Source organism: Urocampus carinirostris, chromosome 14 (assembly GCF_059441175.1).
Source record: "Urocampus carinirostris isolate Australia breed hairy pipefish chromosome 14, RoL_Ucar_1.0, whole genome shotgun sequence".
Taxonomy (NCBI): domain Eukaryota; kingdom Metazoa; phylum Chordata; class Actinopteri; order Syngnathiformes; family Syngnathidae; genus Urocampus; species Urocampus carinirostris.
In genome coordinates, this window is record NC_142362.1 from 23,636,951 (window position 1) to 23,659,251 (window position 22,301).

At 39.7% G+C, this 22,301-nt stretch overlaps 1 protein-coding gene across 4 annotated transcripts in view; it reads right to left on the reverse strand.

Moving 5' to 3' along the window:
- il1rapl1a (interleukin 1 receptor accessory protein-like 1a) overlaps nucleotides 1–22,301 on the reverse strand; it is a 383,889-nt gene that overhangs the window by 193,235 nt on the left and 168,353 nt on the right. For all 4 annotated transcript variants that reach the window (XM_088352943.1, XM_088352941.1, XM_088352942.1 and 1 more), the window contains exon 3: nucleotides 17,826–18,111. In XM_088352943.1, the coding sequence (XP_088209069.1) occupies nucleotides 17,826–18,111 (286 nt within the window). The remainder of the gene's footprint in view (nucleotides 1–17,825; nucleotides 18,112–22,301) is intronic.

The following is a 22,301-nucleotide window of genomic DNA, read 5'->3' on the forward strand; positions in this document are numbered from 1 at the left end:
GTGGCTAATACAGACACACAATTGCAACTGCATAGCAACTGAAAATGTTTGCATTAGGGATATTACAACTACAAAATATACATTTTTTAAAAGTGATTCGATACAGTAGTATCATAGCCCTACAACAGCAACTAAAAAAAACAAAAGGGTCATTGCAAATGCATAGGAGTACAATATCAATACAGACATATCATCGCACCTGCATAGCAACTGAAAATGTTAGCATTGGGGATATTAAAAGTACAAAATAAAGATAAAAAAAGCCGAATCAAAGTGATGAGAAAAACGAAGATCAGCTGAAACACTAGTAGCATAGCCTTCAATAGCAACTAAAAAATATAAGGGTCATTGCTTCAGCATTGCAGTAGAATAAACAGGACTGGACTAAATATAAGTAATTATGGGAACATATAATGGCTAAGAGAGACCTACTATTGCACTTGCAAAGCAACTGAAACCATTCCAGTTGGGATGTTGCAATTGCATAAAGTTAAAAAAAACAATTGAACAACATAAAAGCATCAAGATATACTAAAACTGGGTGATACATACATCAGCATTCGACTCATTGCATCTGCATAGCAGTAGAAAAAATAGGACTGCACTTACAAAGATAAACACAGAGGGGCTTATACAGACGTACCATTGCTTCTGCAAAGCGATTTCAAAACATCCAGATTAGGTTAATCACAACTGCGAAGTAGATGAAAATGTAAATGTACAAAAAAGACCAACTAGATGAAGACCGGCTGGCGCAGAAATTCCATAGTACCTGAATGGCAACTGAAAACATCATATCATGCATTAAACTGCATATCAGCGGTAATAATGTGACTGGAGAAAACAATTGAGACTATACGAACTGAATGTGGCATACAGTTGTATTTGCACAGTAGCTGAAACTTTAGTATTATGGACATTCAAACTACGAAGGAAAAATGATTGGACAAAAAATAACATTTAGCTAAACGAAGAGTAGTACAATAGTAATTTTTGCATTGCAATTCTAACGAAAAATTGGAACTCAAGCTCACCCCAACACAGTGAGATGAGCAGCTATCTAGTCTTGCCTGCTCGGATAGCATCAATTAGAAAAACAGTGTCAGTCCAACAACACATGTTGAGAATTTATTGTGGTTTAATATGTTTTATTACAATTTCTGTCGATGATTACGGGTCCCAGAAAAGTTAGTGATAAAAGGGATATGAGAAGAAAAACGGTGAGAACAACAAACTCTATATTTCTCTTGGAAATGGTTTGAAGTTGTTTTACATATTTACCTTTAATATTTCAAAGTACAACTACAGGTATACAGGTATGGTAGCACTATGGCAAATACATTGTATTGAGGTTGCTGAATTTTTCCTCATGAATATATTCTCCCTACTGTATATACTCCCATCAAAGCCCAATTTACAAATATGAATTAAAATACTGAAATCAGAGAGTTAACTTATAGGGGAATATTTGTTTGTGTGTCACCAGTGGCAAATAGTAGGCTGCACGTGGGGAGGGGGCCATGGCTTATACAGGAACAACAAACATACAAGAAGTCAACGGGGCAAATGTAAGCACCGAATGTTCTCAATTTTGGTCTGTTGTTCCGTAAAATTAACTTGGAAATACACCACGCCAAAAAGAAAACTTCTTGTACAGTACCCATGAATGAAAAGGAGATATTTGAGTGGTTTGAAGCCCAGAAACGATGATGGATATAGGCTGTCTTGGCTAACTTTTCGTTTAAAAGCTCTCATGATTGGACAAGCCGAGAAATATGAAAGCCTCATGCTTTCACAGTTTGCGCTTGTATTTCTATTACTATGTGGTTATCTTGAAATGATCTGCATTTATATAGCACTTTTCAAGTCAATGACTTCCCAAAGCGCTTTACAATGTGCTCCACATTTCCCAATAGCGGCCTTGTATTGCAGCCATGTAAGACGCTAACCTACTTATTGGGGGTATTAGGCGTTCAGTGTCTTACCCAAGGACACTTCGACATGTAACACGGACGAGCCGGGATTCGAACTGGGATCCCTTGATCCCAAGACAAGCGCTCTACCTCCTCCCGACCCAGACGGTCGGCTTCTATGCGGGAATTTAATTTGTAAATAAATATTTACTTTCACAGTAACAGAACCAATAATCTGGTGGGGCAAGTCAGTTAATTTTTAATGAAATACTTCGTAACTGTAAATAATTACTATTTTTCAGTAGAGTACCCAACACGGCTGAAGAGTTGCCTAAGCTTCAGTATGACCGTCATATGCAATCAGTGCATGGGATTAAAATCCACACGCATGCATGAGAACCAGGCTGGGTGAGACTGTTGCATGACATGCCAACAAGGCAAGCAGCCATTTTGGGTTATAAGAACCTGAGTAGCCCGGCCAAAGTCGATACTTTCCCTGACGAGTTATCTGATTTGATTATGCCCAAAATACCACAACATAAAACAGAATTGCAGTGCCAAAAGTCCAAAAATGGAGACAGAACCTGAGTGGTTTGGAACCTAAAGGCAAAATTGATTTGGAGTGTCTCAGGTTTATTTGTTCACAAGCTCTTGAAATTGCTCAAGCCGAGAAATCTGAAACCTTCACTGCTTCAACAGGTAAGTCTTTTATTTCTTTAATTGTGTTTTGTTATAGCAGTTTTAGGGGATCGGCTTTTATGCGTGTATATACGGTGATTAAAGTAGTAAGATATTAAGATAGTTACTTTCAGAGTAACATGCTATGTTTTGGTCCCCAGTAAACTGGGGGTGAGGTTGGTTTGCTGATTTCCTTTTTAAACGAAGTAACTAGTAACTGCAAGTGAATATCGTTTTTCAGAAACACGACGGACAACACTGTCATTTAAAATGAAATCGTCTTAGTTATCATTGATATATTTCACGTTGTGAAATGTTTTTGCAACAAGTTTAAACTTGGCATTCCAGGGTAAACATTTAACGATAAGTTTAAAGAGAGAAAAAAATGCAAGACTGTCAGGATAAAAGGCGGAAATATATTTAAAACTTAATGCTTAGAGACTGGCCTAAGTTATAATCATATTGCCATATTTGTGGATAAGAAAGAACAGTGCATTGTAACAATAGTGCAAAGAAAATAAGTGCAATAACAATTAGCGGCAACATAAACCCCAATAAATCACAACATATACATGTTGGTATCGTTTCGTGCAATAACATTTACCAGCAGCAAAAAAAAGAAAATAAGTCTCAAAATATGTTTTCACAGTGTTGTGTGCTTGTTTAGGGTGGTGAAGAAACTGTCTCTGAGGCTGTTTGTACTTGTTTTGAAAGACCTGGTTGAGTGTGGTTCATGCTTGAGGATTTTAATTCAAACACAGATTATCCCACCAACATTTGAAATCTATGGAATCTTGCTGCCTCCTACGCTAACGTTTTGCATTGATGGCGGTCAGCGCTCCACCGAGTGCTCACCCCTGAAATGTCCTTCTAGTCATTTTCATCCGCCTCTGCTTAGCCCCTCCCGCTGTTTCACAATGTTAGTGCGTTTATCAGTAACCACGCATTCAGCATCTTTAGTGAGTCAATAATTCACACTCGCAACCAATATAGGATTTATGGAGGAGAGATAGGCGGCGTTGGGGGGTAGTCAGTCGGGACTCGAGAATGCTAATAAGCAAGGAGACAAACCCTCGGGCCTCCCGACAGGAAGGACCGGAATGGACAAGCCGAGACCGCCCCCGCAACCCGTTTCCTAGTAACCGTCAACACACTTAGGCAGTGATGAATTTTAGCTGGAGGAGGTCCCTTTCACTCTCGCCTGCTGTCTCTCACTCAATGCTATTTTAATACCGCGTTGGTCGTCATCATCTTCATCATGGTCGTCATTACCGGAACCCGCCGCATCGTTCCCAAAATACATAGACACGGAAACAAAGCGCAAGGGCACCTTTGGTTGCTATAACAACCCTGCCTGCAGGGATTTGCCGCCATTCATTCACCAAAGCATTAATAAGGTCAAGCAGTAATGTGGCGGCGTGCATCGCTTATTGCACTGCGTCGCAAAATTTGCCCGTCCAAGGAGCACAAACATCTCGTCTGGCCTAAGTAGGAAATGTCAGCGCGGGCACCAAGACATTCTCACAATATCGACCTTTAATTGGATTTTCTTTGCTTATTTTTTTTAATTTGACCAAAATGCAGACGGGTTAGTCTGCAGATGTTCAAATACCGTAAAATATGGACTAAAGAGCAGTTTTGATTAAAGGCCGCATGCTTAAATTTACTACCAAATCTCAATTTTATCTGTACAAGTCTCCCCAGATTTTAAGTCACGGGCTTAAACAGCCGTAAAAACAAACTATTTCACGTCCGGTTAATACTTTTCAAGCCAAAGGCGTATAATTGACTGTCCCCAAAATAACTTTAGATGCTTCTATAAATCATGTTAACAAATGCTAATCTCTTAAATCAAAACCCCATAACATGATGCTGCCACCACCAAATTTGACAGTGGGGAGGGTGTTTTCAGGGTGATGTGCAGTGGTTACTCTCATGCCAAACATTACACTTTACATTTAGCCCAAAAAGTTGGTCTTATCTGATGAAAACACGTCCTACAAATTTGTGTATCATATGTGGCTGCTTGCACAGGCCAAACGGGCCTTTTTATGGTATTTTCTCAAAAAAAGGCTTTCTTTTTGCCACTTTTCCATTAAGGGTAGATTTATGCAGAGTAACACTGATACTTGTCAATGCACAGGTTGTCCCACCTCAGCTGTGTCTGCCTGTAGATCATCTACTTGATCTTAGGCCTCTGGATTGCTTCTCTGACCAGTTGTCTCCTTTTTTGGACTGAAATTTTAGAGGAACTGCGAGGTCTTGGTAGGTTTGCAGTGGTTTTATGCTCTCTAGACTTTAATTTAATTGCTCGCACAGTGCTCCGGGAGATGTGTAAATGTTGCAAAACCTTCTTTTATCCCAATCCTTTTTCACAAACTTATCCCGGACTTGCGTGGTGTGCCTTTAAATGTTGTCCGTCTCCTTTCTGAGCTCATCAGATGTGCATTTAAATTGAGACTTGAGGGGACACAGATGCACTTAGAAATCAGGAAAATTCTCGAGTCAGTTGGCTAAGCTGGGAGAACAGGCAGAAAACATTTTTGTAACACAATTTTTTGTTGTTTTAAACAAAATAAAATGCTAAAATGATTTGGTTCCAGTTTACGATTGGATATCACATGTTGTCATTCTTAGAAAAATGTTTTAGGTTTAAGCTTGAAGCCTGAATTGTGGCAATACGACAAAATGTTTTTGGTGGACATTGCTTTCGCTAGGTACCATATCCCTCTTGCAACACCACTGTTACTCTTTGGCTGTCATTTGACATTTATCCGTTACTATCGCCATCACCTTTTAACCTTTCCAAATCTATCGCTCTAATAAAACTCATGGTCGAGTGAATTTGGAGTGAAAGAACTGAACTGGAAAGGCCTTTGGGATGTCAAATTCAATGTGCAGAATCTTGCAAAAGTCTTCCTGCTTTCCACTCAATGCAGGTGTGTTAGCTTCATATCCCAATACTTGTGTTCACACGGCGTTGCACTACTTTTCCTCGCCTGAGTGATCCTGGTCCTTGTGGAGGAAGTAGGGGCCTGCGCTGCAAAGGCTTTTGATTCCAATTCATTACATTGCTTTTAAAGGCTCACCAGATGCTCCAATTCACTGCAAATGACGGAGCTTTCATATGATCTACTCAGGTTATGGAAGCAATAACGGGAGTTACCTCTTTCATATAAACACTGTGACCCCCTGCAGCTATAAAACTAGCGTGCACGCATGCACGTGCACAGAACGTACTATATGGAAAGGTGTGAAAGATACCGGCTTTAGGATGATTCGCTGTGAGGGATGAGGGGGAAAAATAATTCTACAATGTTTAAAGCAGAATAAATGTGGGTCAGGATTTGTTTCATGGACTCAGGCATGCTGTACATCCATTTATTATTTGGATCGATAATTTAATTCAGCTTGCACAACCTTAAGATCATTTTAGAACTCCTTTCTACTGCATGAGCCAGTTGTGTTCGCCAATACTTGATTTTAATATTTAGATAAGGATGAAAAAGCCCTCGTTCCCCCTTAATCTGGCAAATATTTTTACATGGAAGCAACAATACATTTCATAGTCACATTTTCAGAATACATGCACATATTAAATAAGTCTTTAATAAACAGTCAAGGGACGATTTCGACCAGGGGTGTCAGACTCATTTTAGCACGGGGACTGCATGGTAGAAAAACACTCTCACAGGGCCGAACGAGTAGAAGGAAGAGAAATCAAAAAAGAAAGAGAGAGAGAGCAGAGAAATAGAAAGGGATATAGGGTCATAAAGTGAGAGGGAGAATGAGAGCACGAGAGAAAGAAAAAGAAAGGGATAAAGACAGGAGAAAAAGAAAGAAAGCCACACAGAGAGAAAAAAATAAAAGGGGAGTGAGAGAGATGCATTTAAAGAAAAACATAGAGAAAGAAAAAAAAGGAAACAGGGAAGGAAAGATTGAGTTTTTCAGAAATCCCTACTGTTTACATTTTGCAGATAATGTCATTCATATTAAATATGTTTAAAACATATACTTTTTATAGGTAACATATATTGGTAATACATGTCCAACATTTTCTGATGTGTGTGATCGCAGGAAATTGTTTTTATTTTAAAGGGACAGTGTGTTTGACTATTGTATGTTATTGTATTGTGTCATGCAAAAGAAAATGATTGCTAAAAAGCACAAGGAAGACTTCATAAGGTGACTGAGAGTGACCAAAAATGTTCAGCTATTTTTTTTGCCCGCCTTTAGCAATGTTTTTACTTTTTCAGGTGCCCATAACAGCATGATGGTTGATTATTGTGTTATATAAAAAAAATGGAAATTTCTCCACCAAAGAGTATTTTTTTCAAAAGAAAAGAGCATGTTTATATGATAGTTCATGCATTTTTGACCTTTTGTGTTATTGTGGTGGTATATACACATTCACAGATATGCAGACGCATACATTTAATAATTTGATATAATGGTGCTATTTATGCTGTATTTATAGTTGCATGTCAAAATATGAACGCAATTTAAGACTAAACTAAATATACAATATAAGTATGAATGTGACTGAAAAAAATACACTTCAATTTCAAATGTTGGGGGTTTTATCACACATGATGCTGCCATAAGCCCTCATTTAAAAACGTGCTAAATGAATGGCTTTTAACTCATTCAATGCCATTACATTGAAATACATTTTCAGAAGCATTTTCCGGAGTGCCGAAATGTAAAAATATATATATTTTTTGTTTTATTTAAATAATTTATATTTTACAAAAGGGTTAGGCGCTGCTCATCTGTAATCAAGTATCCTCATCAGTATCAGTATCAATCCTATGGTAATGATTTCAGTATCTTAAATCACCATTAGATGGCAGGAATGGCTTAAATCAGATCTTTGTCCACACATTGAGGAAGCTCCTCACTTCCCAGAGTTACTTTCTGTACCCAGCAATTAAGCTGCTCAAAATTGACTTCCAAGTAACTCAGAACTTTGGAATGGATGGAACGACTGAGTCCCCTTATGGACAGCTCCCGGACGTCAAGCGAGTATCAAATATCTAAAACTACGCTCATAGAGGCATGATCTGGTTAAGCATCCCTGGGCTACATAAAAAGGGGAACTGATCAATGGTTTGCTCTCGTTCCTGCTGGCTTTCTTCCACTTCCCTGCAAGGCAGGTGCTTGATGTTGCTGTGCAGGCCTGCACTGCAGCCATGAGTTCAGTACGTGGGCCACACATTTCGACCATCCGGAGCACCAGACCACTATCTTCGCAACAACAATTTAGTGGACGGTTTCAACTTTAACACCATGTTTGCTGCTTCTGGGGGAATGAGTATTTTAAGGAATCCCCCCAAATTGACGAGCATTATAGCAGGAAACTTTCTTTTTGTGCTAGTAATTTTCAGCGGTCAAAAACTCCCTCAAGACAATCCTGTCCCGCAAGTCTACAGACAGTTCTTTTGATTTCATGCTTGGTGTTTGTGCTCTGACATGCACACTCAACTGTGGGACCTGATATAGACAGGTGTGTGCCTTTCCAAATCATGTCCAATCAACTGAATCTACTGCAGGTGGACTCAAATTAAGCTGTAGAAAGATCTCAAGGATAATTAGTGGAAAAAAGATGCACCTGAGCTCAATTTTGAGCTTCATGGCAAAGACTGTGAATACTTATGTAAATGTGATTTCTCAGTTTTCTATTTTTAATAAATTCAAAAAAGTAAAAAAAAAAAAAAAAATTCACATTGTCATAATGGAGTATTTTGTGTAGAATTTTGAGATAAGAGATTAAATTAATACAATTTGGAATGAGGCTGTAACATAACAAAATGTGGAAAAAGTGAAGCGCTATGAACACTTTCTGGATGCACTGTATGTAGCAGATTTGTTGTAATACCCCTCAGTAGTGGTCAGGTAACAGAGAGCCTTTTATTTATGTATGTAATTATCTTGAGGTTTACCAACATTTTAAAACATGTTTTTATCGCTATCAAGTTAATGTTTCGTTTCTATGAAATATGAGTTTATTTGCAATACATGGTGTTCTTGCAATTACAGACTATTGCAAAGAACAAGGAATATGTGCATGCTCTTAATATGTTTTTATTTTTATTATTTAGCGAATTGTTAATAATAATTCAGGAGCCACTAATTTTAAATATGAAAAAAATGCTGGTCTTTATAGAGGATAAAGAATACGTTAATTAGAGGAGTTTTAACCATTTTTTATTTTAATTATTTAGCCAATCGTTAATTCTAGTTCGGACTTGAAGCTATTGTTGGCTAAGGCCATCACTGGCACTGATTTAATCAAAATTTAAGGGTATACTTACTGGGACTAGACACCCACACCAAAAGTAGAAAAAACACTATTTTAATGGATAAGGAAGCCTAACAAGGTAAAAATTAATGAGGGGGAAAAAGAGTGGTATACTATTGTTTTTAACATGTTTAACAGCTGATTTAAGACACGGGTCACCAAAGACTCGCTAACATGGGGCGTGTTATCTAATCGCTAGGCGAAGAAGAGGGTTAAGCAAAACAACAATGATCAGAAATAACACAGCTGAGCCTTGGAGGTCCACTGGGAGAGGACAGATGTACGTGTTCAACACGAACGCAAACAAAGTGACATTGTGGAAGCGTTTGTGCGTCAGCTTGCTGCCTTGATGGACAGCCAGAGGTCGATTTCCTGTTCAAGGAGTCACCTATGTCGCTCACCACAGCACTGTCCAACTTCAATAAGGTGCAGTGTGATTTGCACTGATGCTGATTAAAAAACAGACTATGTTTTCATATTGACTGTTTTCTTTGAAATACCGTAATTTCCGGACTATAGAGCGCACCTGATTATAAGCCGCACCCACCGTATTTCGGGAGGGAAACCGATTTTGTACATACACAACCCACACCTGTATATTAGCCGCATGCGCCCAAATTGAAAATACGCAATACAAACAAGATTTTTTTTTATTTTCGGTTTGAACCATTTTATTGACTCTAGTAACATCAAATAAACAATGTGAGGTTTGAACAATTTTTCTCGACAATCTTAACCCACACCCGATACAGTCCTAAAAACACAGCCGGCAAAATGAACGGAAAATGTTAACGGTACTTAAGATTTAATGCAGACCTGCAGAGTCCAAGTGCCCGTTGAAAGTAATCCAAGGAAAAAAAGTGTATATTTCCAAAGGTAAGGGTGGGAAAAATATATATCCACTATTGTCGGCCGCGTCCACAAACACGTCTCACCTTTACTCCACTTCCCGTCAGCCCGCGTCTGCCCCGACCCTTCTTTCTCATTTGCTCGTTCAAAACATATCAGAATAAGTTTCTAAAATAAATACATTACAAAAATATACAGTTGCAAATACATATTATAAATGGTTACACATATTTACAAAGAAAGACGGTACACCAAGAGAGTTTTCAAAGCTATAATAATAATATTATAACTTTCATCCCAAACCGTGCCTGTGAAGGGTAGCAAAACGCTACTAGAAACACGCTCGCAACACAGTAAACAGCTCTGTTAAAAAAATACACCGTAATTGTAGTAACCACGGTAAACCGTCCTCATTTTCCTTCTTATAAGTGACTTCATCAAAGTTGTTTTCCTTCAATATAGGAAAGAGACTTTATCATATAGACGTCGTCCCACGCTCTCCCTTTTATCAATAACACACTAATGTCACGCTCGCAAAGTAAAGTTTACGTGCGGTAGCTCTGTTTCCTTCTATATCGGACTGCTCGATTGCGTTCAGCTTGAAAGTTGCGTCATGTGCCTTTCTTTTTGCAATTTGTATGATGAGGATATGTCTACGCTGATTTAATTTGTGCACAAGCTAAGAAGTTGCAGTCTAAATCTTACCTTTTGTACTCGAGCGCTGCTGGCGGCCGTTAGAAAAATTACATAAATTGGCCGCATCACTGAATAAGCCGCAGGGTTGAAAGTTTGGGAAAAAAGTAGCGGCTAATAGTCCGGAATTTACGGTAGCTGGATTTTCAAACGGGTTACGATCCAAATTGGACCTGTGATAGCAACATATGTGCAGTAAAAACCTTTTTAAATGGTAAATGTAAATGGACTGCATTTATATTATGCTCACTGAAGACCTCCCAAAGTGCTTTTTGGGCTTCACTACCCATTCACACACAGACACTCACACTTCCACAATAATCCAGGAGAAACCAGCAATGGAACTTGCAACCTATCGCTTTTAAGACAGGTATTTTACCTCCTGAGCTACTGCCATCCTCAATATATACTACGTACTCATGATATTTTAACTTTTTCACCCATAATTTAAGTCCTCATTTTAAAATAAATAGCAGTGGAAGTTATCCAGATAAAACGCTTTTGTTCTCTTTCTGTATCATTTGAGTTTTTATCGGGTCACTAGATTTTCCTGTAATCCTCAAGGAACGATGACAGACGAATGCAATTTGGTCCGTAACCATGAAAACCACCAATGGCAACAGCACAATGCCATGGAAACTCTCAAAATCTCTGACGCACCCCCGCTTTTTTTAGTATAGTTATCCTGGCACCTTAACTAGAAATATAGGGCTCACACTTCTTGCTACACTGCCCTTATTCACATTTTTTTCCAGCAAAGTAGTATTTATGTGCTCATTTCAAATTACTCCAATAGGCTCCATCTTGAATGATCATATCCGAAAACACGTGACGTAAACAAGTTGCACTAAGAGCGGAAAACAGCTTAAGGCATGTAGGAGCACCAGGTGTGTGCCAGGCTTAAGCTGTAAGAAATGTATGTGAATGAGTTCATTCATATAAGCCCGAATCTAAATATCCCGTGCAGCTTGAACAATGACAACAATTATTATACTGTACTATTAAATACTCTATTATCCAGTGAAAAAAGAAGAACAAACCTTTTTTTACAGGCTGAAACATGTGTTTAGAGGTATAGTGCATCATTTGAATTGTCCTTGAAAGATTTGACATTTTAATGTTAAGTACAGCGTTTAACTTTTTGTCATGTTTCTACAATTCAGGCTTCAAACATTAAGCTCACATATGTAAAATACTTTCTAAAAATCAACATGTGAGACACAATCATGAATTGTTCCCATTTTATTTCAACATTTCACGATCAAAACCTGAAAAGTAGGTTTTGCAGACATATACCTGAAAACTAATCAGAGAAGTAGCGAAGAGGCCAATGATCACACTCGATGCTGTGCAGGCATACAGAGCTAAGGTGGGCCAATCTGTGCAAACACCATAAAAAGGCCTGTTTGGAATTTGCAAGAAGCTACATGAGAGGCACAAATAAAAGGTGCTCCGTTCAGATTAAAGAAACATTTTAGGTTGAATGCAAAGTGATACGTTAGGCTTAAGAGTAACACTGGAAATCACCCTGGAAATACCATCCCCACTGTCAAACATGGTGGTGGCAGCATTATCCTTTTTTTTATATATTTTTTGCATCAGGTAATCGGAAGATCTTTAGAGTTGATGGGAAGATAGATAGAGCCAAACACAGTTCGAATCTGTTGTAATTTGCAAGAGACTTGAGAATGGGGCTCAGGTTCACCTTCCAACCGGACGACAGTCCTAAACGAAAAACAAAATCTACAATGAAATGGTTTAAATCCAACAATATAAAGTTGTTGGAATGGCCAAACCAAAATCCAAACCTCAATCCTATAGAGCATTTCTGAAAATATTTAAAGCATGCTGTTCGATGATGATCAAACCTTAAGGAACTTAAGCTTTTTTGTAAGCAAGAATGGGAAAACGTTTCTGTTTCAAAGTGTGCAAAAGTAATTGGGACATACCAAAAACACAAAGTATGAATTAAAACGGGGCCGTGTTTTTTCAAATCTACCGTTCAATGATTTTTTCTTAGCACAATATAAAATGTTGAATTAATTTGGTGTCTTTTCACAAATGTGTCTCACATGTTGATTCTGGGAAAATAGATTGAGTTTGTTATCTGAAAAATGTCAGAATGTCAACATTTTCTCGGGGGGGGGGACACGTTTGCGAGACACTGTATAAGGAACATTGAGGAACATCTGTAAAATTACATCCCATCCCATCATGCAAGCTAGGCTTGGCTTTATCAGTGCAATGGAATCCTTTCCTATCATGTTATGTTGTGCTTCTTTTTGAGTACACTCTCCCGGCTTAGATTACGGATATCTGAAGCTAATGCTGATAAACCCGAAGAACGAAACACCAGAGTGTTTCTTCGCTGCTGGCGGTGAAATGATAGCGTCATCTTACCAAACTAGCGGAAACACGCTCATGGACCAGTCAATTGATGATAGGACAGGAAATGCTAGGGGAAAGACTCATCTTAAGATGTGTGTTGAGTTCACAAAAAATTATTTGGTCCTGTACACAGTTGAGGGACACGTATCTACTATATGAAAATAAAAACATGTTTCTGTTTTGGAATATAATAATTGACAATGGAGCACCCAAAGTGTAATGTTGTTAAAGTAGTTCAATTTGGGAGTATGTGTTTGCTTTTATTTTAGAAAAGAATGAACAAAATGAGCACTAAAGAAGCTTTTGAGACTTTTTTTGAGTGTATTTAATGGAACCAAAAATCAAACTATCGTGTTTCATCCTATGTGTATTGTACACAACATTTCCATTACGTTTGCCTTAGACAAATCATTGTGTATCTGAAAAATACATGATCAACCCAATAATCTTTTGTCTATTTTTCACATTGTGAAGTTTATGGTTATTAAGGCTAAGTCAAGACTACACAACAGGACTACTCGTTGTGGAACACTATCTTGCAGTGGTATTATTATGGTTGGCCTGGAATATTTGAGACTGTTTATGCAAGGGACAAGTGGGTAGATCACTTTTAGTTTCTTGACTTGGCAGTGAGGAAGAAGCCCCTTGGCCGCAGCTGGATTACTTTCTAGGCGGCAAGGAGAAAGCCCCCAGACCATGCCTGGTTCTTGTTTCAGCAACGAGGAGAAATCCCCTCTGCCGCACCTGGTTCATGTCTCAGCGGCGACGAGAAAGCCCCTCAGTTGTACCTGATTTCCTGTTCTGCTGGTGATAAGAAAGACCATCAGCTGCACCTGGTTTTCTGTCCTGGCGGCAAGGAGAAATCCACACTGCCGCATCTGGTGTCCTGTCCTGGCAGCGAGAGAGAGCCCCTCAGCCGCGCCTCGTTTCCTATTTTGGTGGTTAGGGGGAAGGACCTTAATCAGGCCTGTTTCCGCGGCCTCTGTAATTCTTCGTTTTTGTTTTTTTTTTCTTAAGGGAAGTTTGGTTTCTAGCCCTGTAGTGGAAGGTCATGGTAGGGTTTGGGTGGTGCTGAGCGAGCCATTTTCTTTTCCACTGCCACGCCAAGTTTGTTTTATTTTGTTTCTGGTTAAGGCAGCACGGCGGCGCAGTGGTTAGCGCGTGTACAGCACAGTTCTGATGTAGTGAAATCAAACCTTCCTGTGTGGAGTTTGCATGTCCCTGTGCTTGCGTGGGTTTCCTCCCACATTACAAAAACATGCATATCAGGTGAATTGGCTGGTTCAAATTGTCCTTAGCTGTGAATGAGCGGGTGCGTTGTCTGTCTCTTTGTGCTCTGCGACTGAATGGCAACCAGTTTGGGGTGTCCCCTGCCCACTGCCCGAAGATAGCTTGGATGGGCTTCAGCACCCCCGCGACCCTACTCAGGATAAGCGATGCAGATAATGGATGCAGATGGATGGATGTATGGATGGATGGATTTTTCTGGTTACTTTTTACACATTTTGTTGTTCTGTGTACCCCTGGTGGTCACTTTGTACCACCTGTTGTTATTAAAAAAAACACCCCTCTTTGTGAGCACCCCTGCTTCTGTTCCTGCTTCGCCCACATCACGCCAAACTTAACATAAAAAGCACGATAGGTGACCTACGCTTTCCTCATTTTTATGGTTGACAAGGTCTGCAGGTACCCAACAAAGAACAAAGACTGGTTCATTCGTGGGGGAATGCTCAGGTCACAAGTGCGACTCAAAGGCTTACACTCTGACAAAAAAGACAATCGATTTCGGCTAAAAGGAAAATCTCTCACATCGTGCCATCTGAGCAGACAAAGACCAAAAAAGATTCCAACAGCTCTGAAGTACGTTAAGAAACCCCAGGCACTTTCTTACGCCAGTTTTCTCCCGTGCAAAAAATTCTAACTTTAAAGAAGAACATTCCGTCCTCATATATTATAAAACACGTCTTTGTTACCCCAAACCGCGGGAGTATCTTTGCCGTCTTCTTCTTCGCACAGGGAGAATTGAAGGGCGTACTTCAATCCTCTCTGCCTCCTTAAGAGGCATTTAACCCATTTTATTAAAAACTCAGTGAAATGAAGTACTGAAACCAGCCAATTATTGAAGGGTTTATCCGCCAGAAAGGTCAATAACGCCACTGTGCATCTTAATCATATTATGTATCTTGATAGCAACAGTACATCCTCACAACATCATACGGTACGTGTCAACTTATATGTTTTTTCTGTGTTTTAAATGATTTTTGATCATTTTAAATTGTGTAAACTGTACAACTATTTTTGGACAGGAAACAAATTAATTGATTTTTGTTAGACCAATCTCCAATTGCCCATTTCGGATCCAACCTAGATCATCTCGGTCACTTGTAGCAGACGATAATGTCATAGTAGATTGTTAGATCGATGTTGTTGCGGTATTCTACATAGTCTGTCTTGTTGTGGGTGAATCGTTGTTTGAAAGGTTTATTATCACTTAATAAGGGTTCCCCTAAGGCAGTGGTTCTCAATTGGTCTGAGTTCAGAAACCACGAAACAACCCTAATTACAAGCTGCGAAACAAATCAAGATAACTTTGCACTTCATTATATTAATATTAATCATTCATCATATTCTCTTTAATATTCAATCAGCTGCATTTTATTCAATCCAAAATGCTTTAAATGCAATGAAAAAGCATTAAATCAAAAAATGCTTCATTTTTGTTTGGCCGTGCAATTATTTTGCTGTCCACCAAAAATTGAACTGCACTCGTGTAGCTGCAATCAATAATCCCCGAACGCATATTGCCGAGAGCGGGGCCAGGAAGAGCAAATTTGTGTAATGCTCTTATTCACTGTTCTCTCTATTCAAATCTATCACCTCCAGTTAACTACTGCTGCAAGCGGGGGCCGGTAGAGTGCATGTTGAAATGGGGGAAAGTGGGCTACCTGGAAGATTTTTTGATATCGTGGGGGAGCTTTTTGAGTTCATCCTTGCCCTCTTGTAGGTTTTTGATCAGGGGATGGTGTCATAATAGTCTTTGGTTTCCAACAATATGTGGCCTGTGCATCCCTTTGAGACTCCTTGTGACTAAAGGCTATACAAATAAACATGACTTGACTTGACTCTGGTCCCCATTAACCCAGATAAAGCAATTACAGTATCTGGGTTTTGTCACATTCAATTTCACATGTGTAAAGAGAATGTACCAGCATTTTTCTGTGGTGAGAAATAGCGGGTGTTAACTCGCATTTGCAGGGCATTATAAGCCTCTACTCTTAAGGAGTTTTTGACCCTCAGTTATTTTGGTCTTATTATCAATTGTTTTGCCAGGGCAAAGGCCCGCAACCGATTCTTGGGTCTCAACCCACCAGTTGAGACACGCTCCCCAAAGGTGATTACTGATTTGACATTATTAATCATTAGATAATTCGAACAATAAGCCGTTGCTTTTTTCCCTAGCTTTCAACCCTGCGGCTCATGCAATGTTGAGGGGCGCCCATACAGTAAAGGTGTGGGTGACAGGTTGAATATTTGTTTCGAGGAATATGCAGATTTAATGTGGTAGGAGGCACACCAGACCCTAACAACCAATAAGGACAATAGTAATAAGCGTAATTCTACTGTGTTATCACGAAACCACTATGGATCTGGTGGACTTAGGAAAAGGCATCTCATAATAACAGTATTTTTACTCAGGTACCACATTGTTTTGCCTTTTTTAATTTTGAAAGAGTGTGTGTTCGGTCAATCATTTTATAATGTTATTTTGTCTGAATTCATTACCATAATACTCTATTATGGTGCCAGGTTGTACGGGTTTGATTACTTTTGCATCATATATTGAGCAGAAGTTGTTTGCGGCATTGGTCGACTGATCAACCATCGCTCGAATACGGTAAAAGGAATGTGTGTACATATAATTATAGAGAACACTCGCTTCTGTTATGGATACTTCAAAACTTTGTGGATTCTTAATTGAATTGTTTTGATTGGCATTGACATCAATGTATAGTGCACCGCGTTTAGTGAATGGTATCACGAAGGGAAGGTTGTATTTGTTTGTGTTAGGTGGGCATGACTATCTCTGTGCTCTACTGTGGTAGGCTAGTAAACACTGTCAGTCAATCAGTGTGATGTGCGCACAAGTCAATGTGTCCAACATCCAAAAACATACTGCGATGTATGGCTACAAATGAGCAATTATTTTAGCGGCTCCATGCATTGAAAATAAATTCATCAATCAAATCAGACTTTAAAGAAAGTCAGCAAGGCGCATAGAAATGGTAATCACCAGCAGTTGCTCTGTATATTGTTATAAGGTTCGGGAAGCAACTGAGGCAGTGTTGGGAGAGAAGCAAATATCAAGGGTGCAGGTCCGACCACCCCGGCCGAGCCTGTATTTCACCAAAGCCAAATCCATTACCCATGAAAGGAATAACCTGGGGCTCCAACTCATGGTAAAATGCTACATTCATATTTAATCAACTCGGAGACCTTGCTCAAATTGAAGATTTCTGATGCTAGCATGCAGCTATCCAGTGGCGCTCTAAACCGCCTTCTTGTACAGAATGAAGAATCCCTCCATTTTTTTTATTTTGTGTAATGACAATAAAGACTGTTCATTCAACTGAAATTTTGTGTTTTAAGTTTATGTTTTGTAATTCATTTTTTGTAGATCCAAAGTTGTTATTTTGTGACAGTCATATACTCTGAGTCGGTAAGAACATCCTCTCAAGGTAAGTTTGACCCTTGGGGCCTTTATACTCAGCCAATTTTCACTTTTCACAGGGGGTTCTGGTCCCTGTTAAATGTGATAACTGAGGGCTAACTGTTTCTATAGTTTAAGCATTTTTTTCCCTTTTGTGTGGCCCACGACCCACGGCTCGGTACCAGTCCATGGCCCAGTGTTTACTGTCCCCTGTGATAGGGTTTAACATCCCTATGTCTTAAACTTAAAGCCTCACATGTGTTCACTTGCAGAATTCACTCTTTCACCATCTTACCTTAAGACGCAGGAATAAAGTCCAACATCCTGCAGGTCAGCGGGTCTGAACCAGATGGCGTCCTCTTCCTTGCTCATTCGAACGCCGTCGAAAGAGATGGGTTCCTCAAAGTCGCTGTGGCCGAGGCCCGAGCTGCGGTACCACATGAGGCTGAGGCCGACGCTCTGAGACTGGCTGTAGTTGGCGCGGATGTAGCCATAAAACAGGGCGCACTTGAGCCGCACTGGCTCGCCCTGCAGGACTTGGTACTTCAGGTAGTCCACCGACCAGTCTGTACAGCCATCCACTGGGAACAAAGGAGACAGAATGCTTTGTCAGTACTCAGGGATACAGTAATCTTTCGCCGTATCGTGGTTCACTTTTAATAGTTTTGCTTTTTCGCCCTGCCCCCTTTATACCTGTGTCTGCTTGTGTGTTAATGACATTGCGGTCTAAGTTGTACACAGTCATAAAACAGCCTGAAGAACCAACATTATGTAAATGTAAATCTTTTACAATTTCCAGTTTTCCTAAAAGCCATCATCTCAACAAAATGATTTGAACCTACAGCAGCACCAAGGCAGATCAATATGCTTTCGATTGAATTAAAAATGAATTGTCTTTATTTTCATTTATATCAGCGTTGTGATACAGTAAACTTCTGGGCATCAACTACTTTGTCCATGTGTCAAACAAAGTGGTGCGCAACACCATAGGGCACATTGGACCCTACGAAGAACTTTGGTCAACTATTCGCGGACGGCAACTTCAATGGTCTGGTCATCAGGACTGACCAAGATAATTCTCCAGGGCACAGTCCAAGCAGGCAGGAGGAGAGGAAGACCAAAAAACTGGGCTGACAACATAAAGGAATGGACTGGTGCCAACTTTGCCACGACCCAAGACAGGCCAGCGATTCTCAACAGTGGAGAAGGCTGTCCAGAGTTGCGTCCTTATTGGTGTTCCAACGACCCTTGCGGTTAAGGGATCTGTGAACCGTGATACATTGTTTGCAACTTTTGATTAAAAAGTGTCCCTTTAACGTCCACATAATGGTGAGAAAATGTAATCTTAATTGGATATTTTTTAGAATTAATCTTTTTAATACGGCCTGCCAGTCCAAGTTGGCAAACTTATTATGATAATATATCTTCATACTCAAAGGTGCATAACTCAGTTTTTAGGCAAAGTTTTGCATAAATCAGGTCCTTTAACCAATCATATTTCAGATAACCAATCAATAAACCAATACTGTTATAAGATTATTTTTTTAATTATTATTTGACAGTCGAGAAGTAATTTTCTTGGTGAATAATACAATTGTGAATCTGAATCATCTGAGGGGCCCTAGAAAACCTCACGATCTAGATTTGGCCTAGGAGCCTAGTGTTGGACACCGATAAGAACAATAGAAAAATTCAAGAGTGACTATCCATCGATTATCAGCGCGGCGTATCCCCACTAGGGTCGTGGGGGTGCTGGAACCCATTCCAGCAGACTTCGACCATTGGGCGGGGGACACCCTGAACTGTGTGCCATCCACTGACTAATAATTTTAAATATCAAAGTGACCTTTTGAAGCCAACAAATAGGGAATATCTTGGTGTTAACCTAAGCGATACACAAACAGTCATTGTGGTTTAAAGACAAAATTGATATGGAGTGTTAATTTGCGAATTCTCTGGACGGCAAAAGCCAAGAATCATGTAACCAAGACTTAAAAGAGAAAAAAAGACAAAACGCTATCAGGACAAAAAGTAGACAATGCTATTTATAGAGTAGTGCCTAGAAGGGGTGGCCAACCCAGTTCTCGAGAGTCACATCTCCTGTATGTTTTTGCCAATTTTCAGCCTGTTAGCAAGCTTTGTGAGAGCCTGATAATGATCCAGGTGATTGGAATCTCCTGTTTTGGAGCAGGGAAACTCCAAAACATGCAGGACATGCGGCTCTCGAGGACCGGGTTGGCCACCCCTGCAGCATTTGGATTGGCCTGCGTTATAATAATAGTGCAATGTTTGTGAATGAAAAAGAAGAATGTATCGTAACAATAGTTTGATGAATTGAAGTGCAATAATATATATATATTCAAGATTTTCCTTTATAAATCATTGGTTTTTCGGTTTAGCAATTTCAGTTAAATATATCATATAGCGTATCATATAGCAGACAAACAGTGCTAAAGGTATTCAAATCAATAAAACAACAAGGCTGCCCAAATTTATGCACCTGCCTAATTTTGTTTAAGTAACTATCGCACACTTTTTGTAAATCTTATGAACTTAATTTCACTTCTCAGATATCAATGTGTTTGTCTGCTATTTGATATATTTAACTGAAATTGCTGATCCGAACAACCAATGATTTATAAAGAAAAATCTTGAAAATGATCAGGGGTGCCCAAACTTTTGCATACGACTGTATATTGTATCTAGTGCAGCACGGCAGCTAAGTGGTTAGCGTGTGTGCGGCACAGTTTTGAGGTCATGGGATCAAACCTTCCTGTGTGGAGTTTGCATGACCTCCCCGAGCTTCCGTGGGTTTCCTCTGGGCACTCCGTTTTCCTCCCACATTCCAAAAACATGCATGTCGGGTTAATTTCCTGGTCCAAATTGTCCCTAGGTGTGAATGAGCAAGTGAGTTAACTTTCTATGTGTGGCCTGCGACTGGATGGCAACCAGTTCAGGGTTTCCCCTGCCCAATGCCTGAAGATAGCTGGGATTTTGTTTCTGCTTACTTTCCATCCATTCATTATGTGCACATTATGTGTAAGATATCATATCTATTAAATCTATTCATCCATTCATTATCTGCACCATTTATCCACAGTAGGGTCGCGGGAGTGCTGGAGCCCAGCTATCTTCGAGCAGTGGATACCTTGAACAGGTTGCCAGCCAGCTGGTTTTCCCATGACAGAACTGTGCCGCGGACGCGCTAACCACTCAGCTGGATATATAATACATAAAATTATGTTTGTATTCTGCTTTTTCTTTTTTTTTTTTGAGCACACAACAAAGAAAGAATAAAGGGTGGGGAGGATGAAGGGAGAACAAAAAAAAAATAATAAAAAAAAGTCCAGTCTTATTAGTTCATATGTGGTGTCCTTAATTTCCCTAGCCTCTATCCAATATTTCCCCAAATGTCCATGAATTGAGTCTCCTGTATTCTCATTTGAAATTTGGTCCTCTCCATTAAAAATGTTTCCTCTTGATTGCACACCCACTTCTCCACGGTGGAGAGATCTTCTTTGTACCATAATTTTGTGATCACTTTTTGCTAGCTGTCAGTGATTTTTTTAACCAGGTAGGCTACTCATCCTTTCTCTGTAATGTTTTTGTTAAATGGCCAAAATAGAGCACCCGTTTTTAAGCAATTTTATAGGGTCAGCTTCAATGTGTGTTAGTATACGATGATTTTTAACGAGACAGTTACTTTGATACTAAAGCACCACTTTTGGGTGATAGTAATTTGGGGGAAACACTATTATTCTTTAGATAAAGCAAACAAGTACTGTAACTAATTACGTTTTTTTCAGTAACGCGACCAACACTGCTGCTGCATGCAATCCAGGAAAAAAAACAAAAGTGCTGCAGTCTAAGATGCTGCAGTGTACTTCACAAGCACCCACAACATGTAGGTATGAAAGGCTACCTCACAGTTGGGACTTGCTTAAGAGGGTCCTGCTACAATCGCTATAAAAGGTGTGATGTTCCAGAGGTGTAGGCAGGATTGTGTGGGTGTGTTTGTGTGTTAGTATGCACTTGATGTTGAGGGAGAGATGGTGACTGCCGTGTACCACCAGTGGAGGCATTGATTTTCAAGCCCAGCATGAGGATGTGGGAAATGTCAGTCTCTAAATGAGTTGATAAAACCATTTTTGAGTTTCATTACTAAACATTTACACAAACAAGCAGGCGCACACAAAAGGGCTCCACTTTTGTCAGTCCCAGCGGGACGTCTCTTGGGGCTCATGTCCACCACACCCAATCGTACGCATTTGAAGTTTGACCGGCTTGACACACTGAATGTTTGAGAAGTTTGTTTGCGTTCATATTTTATAACAAGTCAGGAGGCAGGTACACCTTAGCTTCAGTATTTTTAGGTCAATTTTCTACATGACTTACAAGGCCACTGTCCCTGAAGAAGGCTCCTAAAGGATTTATACCAGGTGTGGGCAAACTACGGCTCAGAGGCCATTTAAGGTTGAATTTGAAAGGGTCCACAATTCAACACAGATCCACCTCACAGTTCAGAAGTCCTGGGTTTAATTACATTTACTGGCATCCTTGTGTGAAGTTTGCATGTTCTCCCTGTGCCTGAGTGTGTTTTATCCAGGCATTCCAGGTTTCTGTACTGTCCCCAAAAAACATGCTTTGCAGGTTGACTGGCAAGTACAAACTGTATATCGGTACGAGTGAGCTTATGAATGGTTGTCTGTCTCTGTGTAAACTGCAACTGTTACGCAACCAAGGGTGTCTAAGGACACCCTCCCGTCTTTAG